The sequence below is a fragment of the Dendrobium catenatum genome, unplaced genomic scaffold (assembly GCF_001605985.2).
Source record: "Dendrobium catenatum unplaced genomic scaffold, ASM160598v2 fragScaff_scaffold_282, whole genome shotgun sequence".
NCBI lineage: Eukaryota > Viridiplantae > Streptophyta > Magnoliopsida > Asparagales > Orchidaceae > Dendrobium > Dendrobium catenatum.
This window is the reverse complement of record NW_021318744.1, coordinates 275,463-294,142: the sequence shown is the minus strand read 5'-3', so window position 1 is coordinate 294,142 and position 18,680 is coordinate 275,463. Positions and strand designations below refer to the sequence as shown.

Genomic DNA, 18,680 nt, shown 5'->3' with positions numbered 1-18,680 from the left:
TATAGAGTTCATACAAATAATCAAAGAAATTTTTAAGTAAGGTTCATGTTTGTATCACTCCATCCATCGAGTAAGTCAAAATATTCAAACAACCAACAAAAATAGGACAACCTCTCTCTCCCACTTGGTTTGATGCCCACTGCATTCCAAAATTTACATTAGTAGGGGTTAAGCACTTGCTTTGTCTCAATAATCCACATTATTTAGTATTAAATTTTCCCAATTACTATATGGAATCTTTAAATACTTGCAATTATTAGTCACATATAAGAAAGAAGCACATAGGTATATATTAATATTTGTGAGGTATAAATATTTTATAGATTATATATAAAAATAGATATAATAAAATACATATTAATAGATAATTGTTTGAGCACTATTAAAAAAATAGGCTCCTTATGAGACTTAAGCTTTATTTAGAGGCAACATAAAATTTTCTATTTTAACTATTTAATTTTTTTTCTTAGGTTTCATTTGGAATGACTTTCTTACTGTTTCTTAAAACAGCTTTTTGTACTAAAAAATTGCTTTAAGAAACAGTAAGAAAGTCATCCTAAATGAAGCCTTATACTTCGTTTGTGACAATTTTCTTATTGCTTTCTAGGCTCCTTATGAGACTTAAGCTTTATTTAGAGGCAACATAAAATTTTCTATTTTAACTATTTAATTTTTTTCTTAGGTTTCATTTGGAATGACTTTCTTACTGTTTCTTAAAGCAGCTTTTTGTACTAAAAAATTGCTTTAAAAAACAGTAAGAAAGTCATCCTAAATGAAGCCTTATACTTCATTTGTGACAATTTTCTTATTGCTTTCTAAAGCAAATTTCTACTACTGAATAGTTAAATTGGCAATTAATATTTATTGTTATATAATTGTGTAGAGTAATTAATTTATCGGTGGTTAAAAAGGTTATCCCTCATTATTATATATCACTTATAATTGTCATCCTTATATTTTGTTGTTGGGACTCTTATATAAATTAGGTGTTCATGAATAAGTTTGAATAGCTTATGAAGTTAGTAATTCACATTTTATCACATAGATTAATTATCAAGACTACATCTTGGTTATCTTGTGTGGTATCTTGCATAGAATTGAGTCTTGTCTGTTATATTTGGACACTTTAGTGGCTCATTTTTATTAGTTATTGTATTTGTAGTTCTTGTTAGTTTATTTGTTGTTGATATGTTATTTTAGGGTAGGTTTAGTTTGTATTATGAGGGTATGAATTAGGGGATCCCCCCCTCTAGGTTGAAAAAAGCATCATTATGAATATGAAGTCTATCAATTTATCTTCGAATGAATCAAGATTGTTGTTGTTATGAGACATTATTTTAACTATTAAAATATAACTCTACTCATATTCTTCCACTCAAATTTGAATGTTCTATGAAGTAGTCAAGATGTTTGTGTCTCATTCTAAGAAAATATTTGATGAATTTTTTTTAATATTAGAGTAATCTAAGAATGGTTCAAGGCCAGTCTATTATTTTTGTAAGCTTTACAATGTTCACTAAGTTACATGCAACACTAACCTGATGTCTTAGAAATAAGATATTATTAAGATGAAAGATGCGCTTAGAGAATTTTAGACATAATGAATGATCTCAAAGGGTTTTGCAAGATAATTCATAAGCGTTTTTCATGATGATGTTGATCACATAGTAAAATAAAACATTATCTATGAATACTATTAATGTTGGTCCATTCAATTCATTAGATTCATGAATGTTATTCCAACATTTTGTTAATCCAATTTATGACAAGAAATTTATAACAACCACGTTTCATTCGTAAGACAATCTTCAACACATCTAATTCTTTGATTTCAAATGATGATCCCCAATTTAAAATCAATCTTAGAGAGAACTATGATGCCTTTTAATTGGTCAGAAAGATCATAAGTTCGTGGAAGAGGATAACAATTCTTAATAGTCAATTTATTTAGTTTTTTAGTATTATGTGTACAATCTCATGTTATCATCTTTCTTCTTTAGAAATAGAATAAGAGTTTCCCATGATGATGCACTGAGCCCAATATATTTCTTCTTTAGTAAGTATTATAACTAAACATTTAACTTTTACCGATCAAACAATGACATTGAATCAAGGGCCTTCAAAATCAATTTATTTCTTAATTGAGTATCTAAAATAAATTCTATTTATTGATATGGAGGTAGGTTAGTCAAAGTAGACTTTACTCGATTTCTCTTAATTTTTCTCATTACCTATGTCAACAAGTCACTCGAAGATAATATTCAAAACCTTCTAGAAAAAACTTAGTGGAAATTCATATAACATTATAATAATGCTCAAAATGTATCTCAACATGATCATGATAAATATTCACATCTTATAATATTATAGTAGCATTATTTGAACATCAAGCCATTCAGTACTCCAAAGTCAAGCTCCACGTTTCGTCGTTTCTCTCAATATAAAGCATACAGAGCTTTCATCCCAACATTATCGAAAACTACGATATGTAAGAGTTGTATTCAGCTCGGGCCCATTACCGTAATTTTATTCAACATTAGTTTTCTTTGTCGTATCATTCATTATGCATTCATATTATAGTTTATTACGAGATAAATATCATAATCACGCATATATAATATTCATTTAAAAAAATCATGACAATGAAGTCACTTGTATCATGCAAAGAATGTTGCTACACATCAATAACAATTTTACAAAAAAATAAATTAAAAAAATAATATTTAAATACTATTTTATGATGAGACTTGCCTATATATCAATATAGATTATAGATAGTAGCTCAGCTGTTTGCACCTACAAAGCAAAGAAAATTAAATGATTCCCTCCACAATATTTTTTCCTACTTTCTTCTATGTTTTTTTTTTAATTATTTGTTTATTTAGTTATTTACTTATTTTTATATTTTTTTTCTTCATTTGACCTTGATTTTGTCGCAAATTAAGCAAGTGGGAGGGGAAAAATACAAAAGTCCACTCTAGTCATGCCGTTCATGATGTTAGGAGCTTCTCACATAAATATTACCAAGAGATAATTTATTTTTATATAAAAGTAAGCAAAATATACATTTTAATTTTAGAGGGATTTACATACTTACCACAAACTTCTTATTTATTTGCATATCTATTTTATAAAATTCATATTTATTTATATAATTTTATAGCATTAATTTAATCATGTCCAAAAACATATACATGAACATGCCTATTTTATTTTATAAAAATTAATATAAATATTTCTTTGATATATTTTAATAATTTACATATTTCATATATAAACATAAAAATTTTATTATTAAATATGCAAATATATAATCTCCCTTATTTTCATCATAAAATAAATAAAATCTTTTCATATATATATATATGATATTAAAATTAAAAAAATAGAAAAACTTATGTGAACATCTTGATCATATTTATGTTATTATTTTGTTAAGATGGTGAGCTCTAGGTATGTCGCTCTTGTATTATTTAGTTTGTAAGTCATATAAAAATATTATTAATATTAACTTATTTAAAATAAAATAATATCTTTTATGTTTATATTTTGAATTGATTTAAATATTAAAATAATAAATAAATAAATAAATATATACTCTTATTTTTGTATTATACTAATAAATTCTTATTACAATTTTGTTTAGTATATGCTTACTTTCAAAACCCGGAGAAAGCGATGGGTTCTAAGTGAGCTCACCGCCACCTTCTTGTTCCCTCTTGGCGATCTTTTCGCCTCTTTCCCACTTTTGAATCTGAAAAGAAGCAAACTTCCTAATCCACTTCTCCGGTTTCATTCAGTTCCGAACAGTTTCCCCATTTCTTTCTCCCATTCTCTGTTCTTTCTCTTTTGTTCTTCTTTTTCTCCTTTAAAAATCCCATTTTGGCTCGCCCTTTCCTACTTGCTCCCCTTCGTCGCGACTGGGTTTTCTCTGGCCGTGGTTGAACTTACTTTCTCATCCCCCTCTCTGTCATCCCTCCATTTTGATTGTCTTCTTCGTCTTTCTCAGCTGGTTTTACTGTAGATCTGTTCTCTGGGGCGCCGGTTCGTGGTTTCATGATAGAGAGCTTGCCATTTGTTTGTTAGGAGGTTAGATGACGAGCACTCCTGTCTTTGCTTAAGTTCTTTCATTTATGCCTTTAGTTTCTATATTTGCTTATTATGATTCGATGAATTCAACTTTGATTGTTTTCGTGGCTAGGATTGTTAGCCTTTTAGGTGTCCGACACTCAAGACTTTTGTGCTTCGAATGCTCATGATGCAAAGGCAACATAGAAGGATTCTATGGGTTGAGAGGTTTTGCGACTTTTAGCAGTGATTGATCAGATTTTGTTTTGGTGGGTTGGTTATGGGCAATAGTGCTTCTCGTGTTGTTTGTTGCTTCGGGCCATTTAGCAATGGCAAAGATGATGTCAATTTGGAGTTTTTGGAGCCATTAGATGAAGGTTTAGGTCATTCCTTCTGTTATGTTCGACCGGTGATTGTTGATTCTCCGGCCATAACTCCATTCACATCTGATAGGTATACAGCATGTTCAAGCACAGTTGATACTGAGACACAGTGTGGCTCTTTTAGGCAGGAAGTGATAGTAGAAGATCTTGCTACCTTACAAAGACCCAACAGTGGCTTGCCTGAAACAACCTTTAAGGCCATTTCTGGAGCTTCAGTTAGTGCCAATGTATCCACTGCTAGGACTGGTGGCAATCTCAATTTATTGCTCTCTGGGGAAATCCAGCAGCCAGCGGCTTCTTTTGAGAGCACAGCTTCCTTTGCTGCCATTCCTTTGCAGCCGGTTCCTCGAGGTTCTGGGCCCTTGAATGGCTTCATGTCTGGACCTCTGGAGAGGGGGTTTGCTTCAGGACCTTTGGAAAGAGGAGCAGGATTCATGTCAGGGCCCTTAGATAAGGGTGTATTTATGTCTGGTCCGATTGATAACACAGATAGAAGCAACTTTTCAGCTTCACTCGCTTATGTCCATGGAAAAGGCAGGATCAAACGGCTTGCGAGAAGCATGAGTGGGCCTATAAGAAGTGCCTGCTCTCGGATCTTCACAAAGCCCTGGCGCGGTTCTGGCCGGATACAAAGGCTTCTCTTGCATCTCGTGAGACAGTTGGTTTGGCATCCTAAGGAGTTAAAATTCAAAGGTAATACTCCAAGTAACAGTGCTGAGGTTGGGGCATCTGAGCCTGAGTATAGCAATATGAAAAACTTGCAATGGGCTCATGGCAAGGCTGGGGAGGATAGGGTTCATGTAGTTCTTTCTGAAGAACAAGGTTGGCTATTTGTTGGGATATATGATGGTTTTAGTGGTCCTGATGCACCTGATTTTCTTATGAACAATCTTTACAAAGCCATAAATAAAGAATTGGAAGGTTTGTTGTGGGATTATAGAAAGCAGCCTCAAGATTGTCTTCCTTCAGCTGCTGTTCCTTCAGGCAAATCTTTTTGTGCTTTTTCAGATGTTGTAGGAGGAGATATTATGCTTCCTAAGCCGCACAATGTTGTCTCTGAAAAAATAATTTCAAATTCTCAACTATCCAATGATCTATCCATAGACAAAAACTCTGAAGAAGTTTACAATTTTCATTCACCAAAATATGAATTTGGAGGGAAGCCTGCCGTCGAAGATGAGTTGGGCACAGAACCAACACAAGGTGATGAAAAAGTTGAATCCACAAACTTAAATTATGAGCACTTAGCAAGAGAGATTAATGAGGATCAGTATTTAAAACTGACCAAAAGGAATGCAGCCTCAGTTGGTGAAGCTACTAATGTACCTCCAGCTGAAAACATTTCAATGCATCCCAGGACAAGCAAGCACCTTTATGAGCTGCTTCAAATGGAAAAGGTGAAGAACTCTAAGAATAAGGACTCTAGGTTAGCATCAGATGCCGGTTGCAGGAGCTCATTGGATTCACCATCACATTTCAATCGAGACTCGATTGATAAAGAGCACATATCAGAGATTCAGCTTGTTTCCTGCTCCACAAACATCGCCGTTGGAAGTTCAGCGTGTATTGAAGAGGTCATCAGTGTACGAGAAACTGAAGGTGGTTTGGAGAAGGACAGAGATCCAAAGGAACAGCCCATGCCACCTTTTTCAGCTTTAAGACAAAAGAAGATGAAAAGATTATTGATTAGATCCAAGTTGAAAAAAATATGCTGGAAGCGGAAATCATTACTTAAAAAGTTTTTTCCATGGAGTTATGATTGGCACAGAGACCAACTCCATCTGAATGATGTCACAATCAATCCTTCAGTTGCTGTTTGGAAATGCAAGTCAGGTCCTGTTGATCATGAAGCTGTGATGAAGGCATTGGCTAGAGCACTTGAGATCACAGAGGAAGCTTATGCTGACATGGTGGAAAAGGCACTTGATATCAATCCAGAGCTCGCACTAATGGGCTCATGTGTTCTTGTGATGCTAATGAAGGATCAAGATGTGTATGTCATGAACCTCGGTGACAGCCGTGTCGTCTTGGCACAAGATTGGTTGAGCGATCGCAATGGAAATGCTGTACTTACAAAGGATGATTCAAGGTTCCAAAACAGATCAAGGGAGTCAATTGCTCGTGTGGAGCTTGACAGGATATCTGAGGAATTTCCCATGCGTAATCCAACCAGCCATGTTTCCAGCGTTAATAAGAACCATGAAATCTCCATTTGCAAATTGAAGTTGACGGCTGTTCAACTGTCCTCTGATCACAGCACCAGTGTCGAGGAAGTAAGTATCAGATACTGCCACATTCCTTTTCCAATTTTGTTTTAGCTTCATGAACATCTCTACTAGTTTTTTGGAAAATATAAATTGAAATGTGTTTTATACAAATAAGAAGTTCATATTTTTTTAATACATTTTGGTTGGACATCTACAATGATTACGATGCCATAAATTTTTTAGGCTGCCATACATTTTGATTGGACATGTACAAGATCAGAAGTTATTTTTATGTTGTCTCCCCGCATTTAAGCTAAGATTGCTAAGTCATTTTCTTTATGCTGCGCATCCTTTTCCACTTGTAATCTAGTCATATCAATTGGAGAGAAAGAAACTGCTCTCCAAATCTCTAGCCAAAACTAGAGCTCAAAAGAACTAACCCTAGATCCCAAATCTGATTTCAAATTCAAGATGTCCCCAAACCCTAACATGCTAGACTAATTAAAGCAAAATGAAAATTACATAATCCCTAAACAACCCCTCATTCAAAATTTTCCTCCTAGAGGTTTAATTCAATCCTTGGGCCCCACCAAGTTTGCCGCCTCCCCCTCCTGTTTTTCTTGGGCCGGAGGGAATAGACCTGAACCGGTCCAGGTTGGACCGGACCTGTTCAGGTCTAATAGATGACTTATTTTTAGTATTATCATGTGAACAGCTTAATGCTGTTCTAAAATCTACTGATATCCAGTTTTTAATTGACTTATTTAATAAAAAAGGTTATACTAACTACAAAATTGAAAACTTTCTATCTGTTGATTACTTGTGCAGGAAGTACTGAGGATTAAGGCTGAACATGTTGATGATCCTCAGGCTGTATTAAATGGTAGAGTAAAGGGTCAGTTAAAAGTTACTAGAGCATTTGGAGCTGAATTTCTCAAACAGGTTAGTTAACATGTGCAATAAATACATTTGCTGAATTACAGTCTTTTCCAATTCTTTTTTTTAAATGAGTCTTAACAATTAAAAAAGGGCTTTCCCATTGCATAAGATTCTCCTTAATAAAGAGTATGACGAGGGTTTGATACATGCAAGGCAGATGCATTTCTTGAGCACATGACCGATGAAATTGTATTTGTTGAGCTAGGCATAATAACTTAATTGGGAATACATAACACTTATTGAGGGAAATGATACGTAATAATGATTTTTTTAAACATATATGACAGTCTCCTTTTTCATAAGTTCATGCTGCCATACTTTAACCATTTCTATTGATTTGGTTACTAATTCTTTTTGAGAAGCAATTATTATTTTTTTTCTTCAGTAATGGTGGGCTTGTCTTCCACTGAGAAATTTTTTGTTTGATTATTGGAGTCATCTTTTTAATGGATGCTTGCGCATTTTGGGATTTTCTCTCTTCTTAAAATCATCCTCCTTTACTTTTCTTCCAAATCTTTATTGAACGCTGTTTTTTTATTTTAAATGCATGAGTATTTGTTGGCCACTTTTCACGTGCTTGTAGGGTGATTTAAACCATTGAAAAAGGTCTCATGTAAATTAATGTATATTGTTCTGCAGCTATTTTGTCTTTTAGTACTATAGGTTTAGTCAATTAGTATTGTTACTTGCTGAAGGCAATTCAATTCCTGTGGACTTCGATGATTGAACAACTGCTGGCTTGAAGACAAGTCATGCACACCAACACCAAAGAATAAAAGGTCAACATCCACTCTTGGGGGTTTTGTTTTCTGGAATGATATTCGGGGCTCAAGCTAAATATAAAATGAGGCTTGGTTTGCTAGATCTACAGTGAATCTAAGAGACCCACTCATCAGGCGAACTCTAGAATAAGGATAATAATCTTCACAACAACAACAACAACATCAAGCCTTTATCCCACTATGTGGGGTCGGCTACATGAATCATTTTTTTTTCATTGTGTCTTGTTAAGAGTCAAATTCTCATTTAAATCTAAAGAAGAAAGGTCATTTCTAATATTTTCTAACCTAGTCTTTTTAGGTGTACTGTTATGCCGGTCCAGCTTGGACCGGCTCCACCTGGACCGGCCCAGCCGGTCCAGTTCTACCGAAGGCGGACTAATCTTATCTTCCACTGGAGCTACTCCAACCTTTTCACATATATGCTCATTTCATATCCTATCTCTCAGAGTAAAGCCACTCATCCACCTGAGCATCCTCATTTCTGCAACACTTAACTTAATATTATGCTTCTCTTTTAATGGCCAATATTTTGCACCATAAAGCACTGCAGGTCTCACCACCATCTTATAGAATTTTCCCTTAAGTTTGAGGGGGACTTTTCTATGACACAACAAGCCTGAAGGTCGGAGGTCAACTATAAGATAATAATCTTCGCAGATTGTACAAAATTTTTTAAGTTGAGAAAATAAACTTTTAAATGATGTCGTGTAGATAGTAAGGGGAGGAGATGAAACTAAGTAGGCAAATGCACCATCGTCTCATCATTAGCCCATAATATATGTAGTTCTCTATTTATAAAGATAATGATTAAGCTTGAAGTCTAATCTACCTATTGGCATTTCTCGGTTTATACTTAATTTGTAAAGTTGGGATGCCACAGTTATTAAATGATACAATCTTATAAGATAAATAATTTGAACATGGCATCATTCTAAAAGTTGAATGCGATGTTGTGTAAATAGCAGTGTTGATGGGTCAGATGATGGATTTGATGTGCATCAACTTCCATTGGGCAAAAGGAACTGTCTTTTAAAGAGTTGAGATAGAGATTACATTAAAGGAAGCCCGAGGAGAAATGACTTAATAAGTATTTTGATCTTTTTCTGTAAATGATCTTATCATTTAAGCTCTACACCTTCTCATTTCATTAGTTATTTGGCTCACATTTTACTCTCTATTTATTGCCAAATGAATCCATGCAAAACAACCCAAGACTCCTTTCTTGATAACAAAGACACAGGACAATTTGCTAGGCACTTAATATAGTAAATGATATTAAAAAATTATGAAATTTGTTCTATTTTAATAAGCTACTTAAAAAGGTGAAAGATAATAACCTTAGCACTATCTTAATTATCCTTAAATTTTTTTGAAATTTTAAATTTAATCAACTTCGATTTCATATTTTTTTATTTTGAAAGCAAATAAAAAACTATAAATAAACTTTTGAAATTTAATTTCAGCTTTAGCCTAACCAATACTTAGTCAATTTAATCATAAACAACTTGATCACTTAAACTAAGAAGAAAACCTAGAATACTTCTTGCTTGCTTGAGTCTTCATCAAGCTTCCATTTGAAACTAATCTCAATTTTGCTAAAGATTCAAGATTCAATTAAGTGTGAAATACTTCGCAAACAATTACATAAAACTACATAAGATTTATTATTATGAAATTGTTGTTTAGCAAACCATCAATTATATGATAGATTGTGGTCCATGAGGCCAATAATTTACTCGATTTCATAATGATAAGTGACGTAAGATGAATAAAAGAGTTTTAGCTTGTAAAAGTTTACTCCCGTTATAAGATGCATTATATTAAATGTGATAACTCCCCATAAGAGCATGCATCTACTAAAATGACATAATATACACTAACTTCACTACTCCTCTTTTTAGATCATAAAAAAGTGTACCTTGAATTCTATAGTTCAATATAGAACATGAATGAAAATTTTTCTCATATAAAAACTAATAGTATAGTTATGTGATAAGAACATCCGTGAATTGTTGATGATGCCATATATGATATACCCAAAGTTTAAATGAAACTCAACAGAAATTAGGAAATCATACGATAATGATTATTAGAATCCATAATAGTATGATCCACCCTTGAAGCTTTAAGGTGGTGCATTAGTTATGCATGTCAAAAACCTATAATTCTTCATCATAGTCTTAGCATTGGTGGCAAATTTGACCCAAATTTGAAATGAGCCTTCATTATTGAATAAGTATATGGTTGAGCTTAAAAGGGTCGATTGGCTATGTATACCACGCACATCTTTTAATTGATGGGCGCTGTATGGTTATTAAGACATATGATCGACATAATTTATTGATGATATAGGGTTGGCTTTCTCGACTAACCCTAAAAAAAAAAAGTATATGGTTGAGCCTACCAGCTTATCAATATTGAGGGTGTAAAACCTATGCCTCTATAATGTGCATTGGTCTTTAGGCTATGCCTTTATGTGAACCTGTCAAACCTAAAGACCAAGTTATCATGCTTTGATCAACCTGCCCTTGCAACTAAGCTCATTCTTACAAATTGTCCAATCCTATAAGTTTAAGGGCTGATCTAGGGTGCAATTAGTTTAATAAATTCAAACAGCTAAATTGGTTAAATAATCAATGGTTTATGAAAGGTTAAGTTTGCCTTGTTCTCTGAAATTTCTCTATCATATAAGGGGTAGTTTTGAATAAATTTGTTTCAAGGCAACATAGCCGTGCTTTAAGATGCTAATTGGTAACTCATGGTTATAATCTAACAGAACTACCCATTATAGCGACAATTCGTTCAACTGACAAATCTAAGAGTTCTCTTGTGTTGATTCAATAAGCTCCAAAATTCGAATCACGATAGCAATCTAAAACTCAAGAAGTCCAATTAAAGGTTTAGCTGTTTTGTTCGTTTAACTAAAACTCCATAAACTGAATCAACATATCAATCTCAAGCTCAACAAGCCCAAAGATCGAAATTGAACAGCAAGTCCCCATCTAATAAGCCTTAAGGGTCAAATAAGCAATAATTTTTCAGCTAAAAAATTTAAGTGTTGAGTTGCCTTGCTGATTCAACAAGCTCTATTAACCAGGTCAACACATTAATCTTAAGCTTATAAAGTATAAAAGAATAGATGAATATCAAATCCTAGTTCAACTAGTCCAAGGGCATAGCTAGTTAAATTTATCAACTCACGAGCCTAAGTATTGGGCTGATTCAACAATTTCAATTGTACAATCAAATCAAATTTCAAGTTCAATTTGTCTAAAAAGTCGAGCTCGAGTATCAAATCCTGGTTTGGCAGGGTCATAATAGTTAATTATATATATATGATCCATATGCTCACATTAAACAAAATCTCATGTTAGTAAGATGTGGAATGTTCCCTTTGATGAGTGGTTATCTTGATTTGGATGATGATATTATATTATCAGGTATTTTTCTATGGTTATGGTTATTTGCTGTAAGCCATATGACGCACTTAATGGGGCATGAAGCCCTATGTTAGCCCAGTTTAGCCTAAGCATACCCTTTTTGTAAGCTTCTACCCTAGGTTTACGAGGTCTTCAACTTTTATTTTAAAAAATTGATTCATATACCAACTCAAATGTCGGTAGAGTTTGATGGGGATTTTTTAAAGCCCACACCCCTTTGATTAAATAAGGCAAGTCAAATTGAGTTAAGGAAACACAATTCAAAGAAAAGGGAGATCTTAATTTAATCTTTGAAAATTAATGTCATATTTTTTGTGCCCATGACTAACCTCTAACCTCTTATTTATAGGTGGAGACTAAGTTCAATGCTATAAAGTTAAGGGTGTAAATGAGTTGAGTCGAGTATCTACCTAATCGAACTAAGCTTGTTTAGTTCTTACTGAGCTCGAGCTTGACACGAGCTGATTTGCTAAGCTCGAACTCGACTAGCTAAAAAATTTGCAGGCTCGAGCTCAACTTGATTGCTGATGCTCATTTGGAAAGCTTGAGCTTTGCTCAATTATTAAGCTTGATTTCTTAGTTCTAAATTATTTTTTTAAGAATTTTTATTTGTAATGCAAAATTAATTTAAAAATATTAGTATATATTATATAATGTTAATTTAAATTAAAATTTAAATATATTTTAAGTTAATCGAGTTGCTTAACGAGCTTTCAAGCCGAGCTAGGCTTGTGCTCTAGCTCGATGAGCTTGGCTCATGAGTTCGTTAATGAGTTGAGCTCGAGTTGGCTTGACTCAATTACACCCCTTTATAGAGTTGGCAATTTAGTACAATTACATAGAAAGTGTAGGATGATCTCACTATTGTTGATTGTATGGTGAGTGAGTCCTTAAAAAAAGGTATTATTGATGGTACTCTAGACCACTTCCGGAGGCAATAACTTATTATCAATCAACGGGTACTCGGGCTGAGTGCTCTAAACAGGTTAACGAGTATTCTAAGTCAGTTGGCAGTTCTTGATTCTCTGCTGAGTTTAACAACCTAGTATTGAGGCTTGTCTTATTACTTACTCTTAGGCAACTTAATGATAATTAGCATATTACCTATTTCAAGGCTTTCGGGCAACTTTGGTGTTAATAAGTACTGCAAATAAGATGGTTCATCATTTAGCAACTTGGTGAGCCCATTTTCGATCCACATCATGATTCGAGTAATTCTAACCTTGGCAGATGGTTGTATGATGATGATGATGATGATATCATTTTCATTTATTATTACTATACTAGCATCCTTCTTATTTTTCATGATCTCTATGGGCTTTCCCATTGTTCTCATTGCTTTTGCATAGTCATTTTGGTCACACTGCATCTTGAATATATTAACAAAAAGTAATTATGTGGTCATTACGCAGGATCTTTTTTGTCTGTTCACGTTTTCTTTGTTCTGTTTATTTGTAACTTAGTATTTATAGGTACTATTTAGGAAGTTACATTCATCACCTTCCAACCTTCTACCTAACACTTACAAAATATAAAAAAGAACAGTGAACGCCTAAAAAATTGGCCTCTTCTGCTTCAGATGGCTTTGTGTTATATGGTGTACAATATGACATTGGATGTTTTCATGATATATAGTGTACATTATGGAATGCCATACTACCATTCCTTTGATGAGCAGTGAATAACTCATCTTAATATGAGATCTTTTGTCTACTCAACATGAAGTAACCTAGGGGTGTCAATGCAACTTAAAGGAGAAGATTCGGATTAAACTCAAAATTGATCCGACATAAATTGGTCAACCCAAATCCATTGCCTTGTATAATAAATAGATAAATCTGAAGTCAAACCCAACATGACCAAATCTAAAACCGATCCAACACAACATGAAAAAAATATTCAAATCATAATGAGTTTGCGTCAACTCTATCTGAATTAGACTCAACAACTCAATAAATAGCAAAATATTATAATTTAATGAGTTTTTCATTAAAAAAATAATCAAATAATCATCAGATTAACCAAATATTATACCTGTCGACCTGAACCTTGATTTTTCATGTCAAATTCGAGTCGGATTTTCATATCAGATCACGTATTGATACTACCGGTAACACTAATATTTGCTTCTTCAGGTTGCACAAATACTAACTGTTGCTCAATAGATATTAAAGATCAAAAATTAAAATTTAGGTTTTGTTTGGGACAGCTTTCTTACTGCTTCTTAAAGCAGCTTTCTAGGACAGCTTTCTTACTTATTGTCATTTCTCTTGCATTGTTCAGAAAGCTGTGTTCTTGTCTATTGTAGTTTATTCTTCTAAGAAATAGTTATGTTCTGCAGTCAAAGTTTAATAATGCTTTGTTGGAGATGTTCCGAGTTGACTACGTTGGAACTTCACCATACCTTAGCTGCCAGCCTTCAGTTGTTCATCACCGTTTATGTTCAAATGATCGGTTCTTAATCCTCTCCTCTGATGGACTTTACGAATACTTCAGTAATGAAGAGGTGATTTCACACGTTGCATGGTTCATTGAAAACAATCCAGATGGAGATCCTGCACAATATCTCATTGCAGAATTGCTTTTCCGAGCAGCAAAGAAAAATGGTATTCATTTTTGTTCATTTAAATTTAAATTTCTATTTGTTTATTGTAATGTTTCATGATTTTCTGAAATCTTCTTCGTTTTCTCCATCCAGGAATGGATTTTCATGAGTTGCTTGATATCCCTCATGGAGATCGCAGGAAGTACCATGATGATGTTTCTGTAATGGTAATTTCCTTGGAAGGAAGGATTTGGAGATCATCAGGTTGATTCTTCTGTGGAGATTAAGCCATTTTTTTTAAAGAAATCTTCTTCTCGATCCAACATGGGAGAAATTCTTGGATTTGAGCACTTTTTTTTCTCTTTTTTTTTTTTTTTTTGATGCAACTGTAAGTTTATTTTACTGTGCTGAATGCAAAGCCATCATATTGATTGAAAAAAAAAAATGAAAAGGTCCAAAATTTCTCTGAAATTTTCTCCTGTGATGAATATTGAAGGCAGCAACAATTTATGGCATTGATATTGATCTATGGCTTCCTATTCTTCATTTTGTATAACAAATTCTATAAGTAAATACAAGTAGATGATTGGTGGTTATAAATTGGAGAGATTATTGAAGAAAAATTAAATAAAGTTATTTAAATTAAAATTTAATCATGATGTTTTTAATATAACTAATTAATTATATTTATATTTTATTTATCTTAAATAAATTTAAAATTATTAAGTTGCTTATGGTTGTTATTTCTTTATTGCTTTTAAAAAAAATTATACTAAAAAATTATTTTTAAAAATAGTAAGAAAATTATTTTAAATGGAGCCTATGTTGTTTAAATATTAGAAAAATTCAAAGAGTGAATACTCAAGCTTCTAGAAGTTTTAATATTAGAGACCTAATTAAAAAAAGAAAATTGATTGGTAGGACTATAAATAGGTTTGGTTTAGTTAATTTAAATATTTGAATTATTGGATAACATTTATTCTTAATAAATATCATAATTAGAATGTCATGCTTTTATATTGATTTGGTAAGTTTTAAGAAGGTTAATCATCTTTTAATTTTTCATGAGAAAAATAAGCATTAATATTAGTGATAAATGTTACATAATTACATATCGTTCATTGAGGAATATTTTGAAGGAGATGACTATCGCGGAGGCGGAATATAAAATTACAACAATCCAAAATAGTATAAGCAAGGCTCTCACATATTAGGGCTTTGTTTGGGACGGCTTTCTTACGACTTTTTTAATCAGCTTTTTAGAATAATTTTTTTTTTAACTGTAATTTTTATTTACTAGAAAGCTGCCATAGAAAGCAATAAGAAAGTTGTCCCAAATTTTTAGCTTAATTGTTTTAGCTTTAATTTATACTCAAAATAGATATATAACTTATTATTATTATTATTATTAGTACTTGTTAAGGCTTGAAAATTTGGGCTTAATTTTTAACTAATAGTTAAACATTTAATAGGAACTAGATCATAACTTAAATGGGGAAGAAAAATAGGGGAAAAAAAACTTAATTACCAATTTATGCACAATCATATATGTAATTAAGTCTCAAAATTGTAATCTCTATAAGCTCCAGTAACAGGAAAATCGCTCATTACAGGCGAAATTTTTCGTCGGAAAACTGCAAGAAAATTCCGCCGGTAACGAGTAATTCCCCTTTCTTAGCAGAGATTGATAACATAAAAATCTTGAAAATTAGCATGAAGATCATGAAGTTAAATTTCATATATTTGAAATTTGTATTTTGACACTCAATATTCCCACAAATAAAAAATAAAAATATGAGTGCAAACTTGTGATAAATACCTTGAAAATTACTATCAAAATCACGAGCACAAATCATTTTTATATCAAATAACTTGAATGTTATACCAATAAATAAAAAAATTCCTCTTTCTACATTAAAAATCCCAAAAAAAAAAGGAAGCATCTTTTTGAAGAACCAAAGCATTCTCCATATTCTTACAATGTAAACAATAAAATTTGTTTAGTCAATAACTTGTTACTGATCAAATGGTTAGAAGAAAGGGTGGTTTATTACCTCGTGAAAAAGACGAGAATATATTTTCAGTATGTAAAAGAAGAGAGAATAAGAGCTTAGCTAGCAAGACTAGCAAAGAGCAGCACACTTCCTCTTCTCCTCCTCACCCTCTGAAAGCTAACAAGGCTTGCAATCCACTTCAGAATGTTCAGCATTATATAGAAAGAAAGATCCTGATATTTCATGAAGATATTAATGGAGGGCTCAGGACATTTGACAAAAGCTTCTTTAATTAAGATCGTCCTTTCTGTGGTGATTAGATGTGCATATACTGCTTTAATGTCCTAGGTAAGGGATGCTTCCTTGGAGTTATTATGTGCGGAGATCAGACATTGAGAATCGCCCGGTTTTGTCTCTACGAATAATAAAAACGTAGTAGTGAACAGTTACTATGCTTTTACTGTTGACAGAGACCAAAACCTGACGATTTTTTGTGTCCTATCTCCGCACGTAATAATCTCTAGCTTCAACACAGAGGGCATCTCCAATCGAATATCTCATTTTCACTTCAAAATGCAGTGAAACTAAAAAATGGCGTGATTCATCTCCAATCGAACTCCATTTTGGGCCCAAGTAACCATCTTTCTCCTTCGCGCGTTTCTTCGGCAACACCGGTAGGGACAGAAAAATAATGCAGGTGAACAGTGCCACGTCAATATTGACGTCGCACTGTTCAACCGCAACCAAATACCGAAAGTTTTGCCGTTCGGCTGGAGCTCGTGAGCGACGTCATTCATGCATTTGGGGTTCGGCTAGAGAAGGCGAGGAAGGTCTATATTTCTTATTTGCAGATCTACTGTTTTATGAAAAGTAAACGGTGTTTGACACTATTTGGGTGATAAAATCTGACATAGAACACATGTGGGATGTACTAAGATGTTACCACAATTTCTAAGTGCATTGAGGAGTTGGATTAACTTGTTTGGCTTTTCAAGGTCAATGGGTATGGATGTCGTTAGCATCATGCGGATTAACTGTAAAAATATTTATTTTTCGTACTCAATTGTGTGGCAAACACTACTATTATTTATGGCAATAGTTTTAACCAATAGCAGCAGTTTCAGTAATTTAATAACAGCTGTTCCGTTGCGCTCTGTTGTATTGCAGTTGCTGTGAAGATTTTTAGCGGTTTAAGGAATGCTATTAAAGAGAGTTTTTAGCAGTGGTTATTACAACTGTATTTTTGTTATATGGCCACGGTTATGACTACTTTAAATCTATAAACTATCAGCGGTTAAAACCGCTGCTATTCTGTGCCATAAAAATAAAATATAATTTGATCCATCTCACAGGAAGAGTAGAATTTGGTGAAAAATTTATATAACTAAACTAGAATGATAGATAAATCATTAAATTTTGATTCATCACATATAAACAGCTTCAAATGACATTCTCAATCTGCTCACAATTTTTGAGAAGGCAACATTTCTACTAGAAAAATAAAAGAAAGAACACAGGCATATATTCAGAGGCTAAAATCTTCCAAATTACCAAGCAACTCTAGAGCATTTGTGTATAGTATATCGCTTCAAAAAAATTATGTTTGATAGCTGTTTTAGAAATGCTACTATTAAATGCTGTTAAAAGGCCATTTTTCGATTAAATGGCTGTCAAGGTTTGGTGCTCTAGAGAGCGGTTGAATCAATTCTCTACTACTTGCTAACTATGGTGACTAGGGTGCAAACGAGTCAAGTTGAGCTAGAGTCAGCGGGTATTTGAGTCGAGCTTGACTGTCAAATACCGAGCTCAAGCTTGACTTATCTCACATCGAGCGGCTCTTCAAACAGCTTGCAAGCCCAGAAGGGTCATCGTCTTCGTCCCACTCCATCCTGATGTTGTACACGAGGTCCGTCATGAGAACATGAAAGAAAGAGAGAAGTCAAAAGGAAGAAGAGAAGAAACAGAGAATGAGATGAGAAATTAAACAATTTCCATTACATAAAAGGAATGAGTACATAGATATAAATAGACTAGAAAAATATAAAGAGCAAATCCTAGAGTTGCACATGTAAGCGAATTGTACAGAGCTTCTTGAAATTGAAATGCTGACGTGTAGACTTGTCTTAACAGCCCCCCTCAAACTGGTGTAACTGAAGATGTAACTAGTTTGGTTGCAAGTTGTTTAAACATTGATATGGAGAGAGGCTTAGTGAAGATATCAGCGACTTGGTCTTTGGTGGATATATGATGAACTGTGATAGAGTTATCTTTGATACATTTCCTGATGAAATGACAGTAGACTTCAATGTGTTTTGTCCAAGC

At 33.3% G+C, this 18,680-nt stretch overlaps 1 protein-coding gene and 1 non-coding gene across 2 annotated transcripts; both read left to right on the top strand.

Moving 5' to 3' along the window:
- The first annotated feature begins 3,769 nt into the window (after positions 1-3,769).
- Positions 3,770-14,858, top strand: LOC110107952 (protein phosphatase 2C 32). The gene is made up of 5 exons (XM_020838403.2): positions 3,770-4,089; positions 4,202-6,724; positions 7,487-7,600; positions 14,161-14,425; positions 14,518-14,858. Exons 2-5 carry the CDS (start codon positions 4,349-4,351, stop codon positions 14,631-14,633), a joined length of 2,871 nt encoding a protein of 956 aa, XP_020694062.2. The 5' UTR covers positions 3,770-4,089; positions 4,202-4,348; the 3' UTR covers positions 14,634-14,858.
- Positions 10,631-10,757, top strand: LOC114579309. Its single transcript, XR_003700231.1, has one exon. It is a non-coding gene; the product is annotated as a U11 spliceosomal RNA (small nuclear RNA).
- Positions 14,859-18,680: the final 3,822 nt, after the last annotated feature.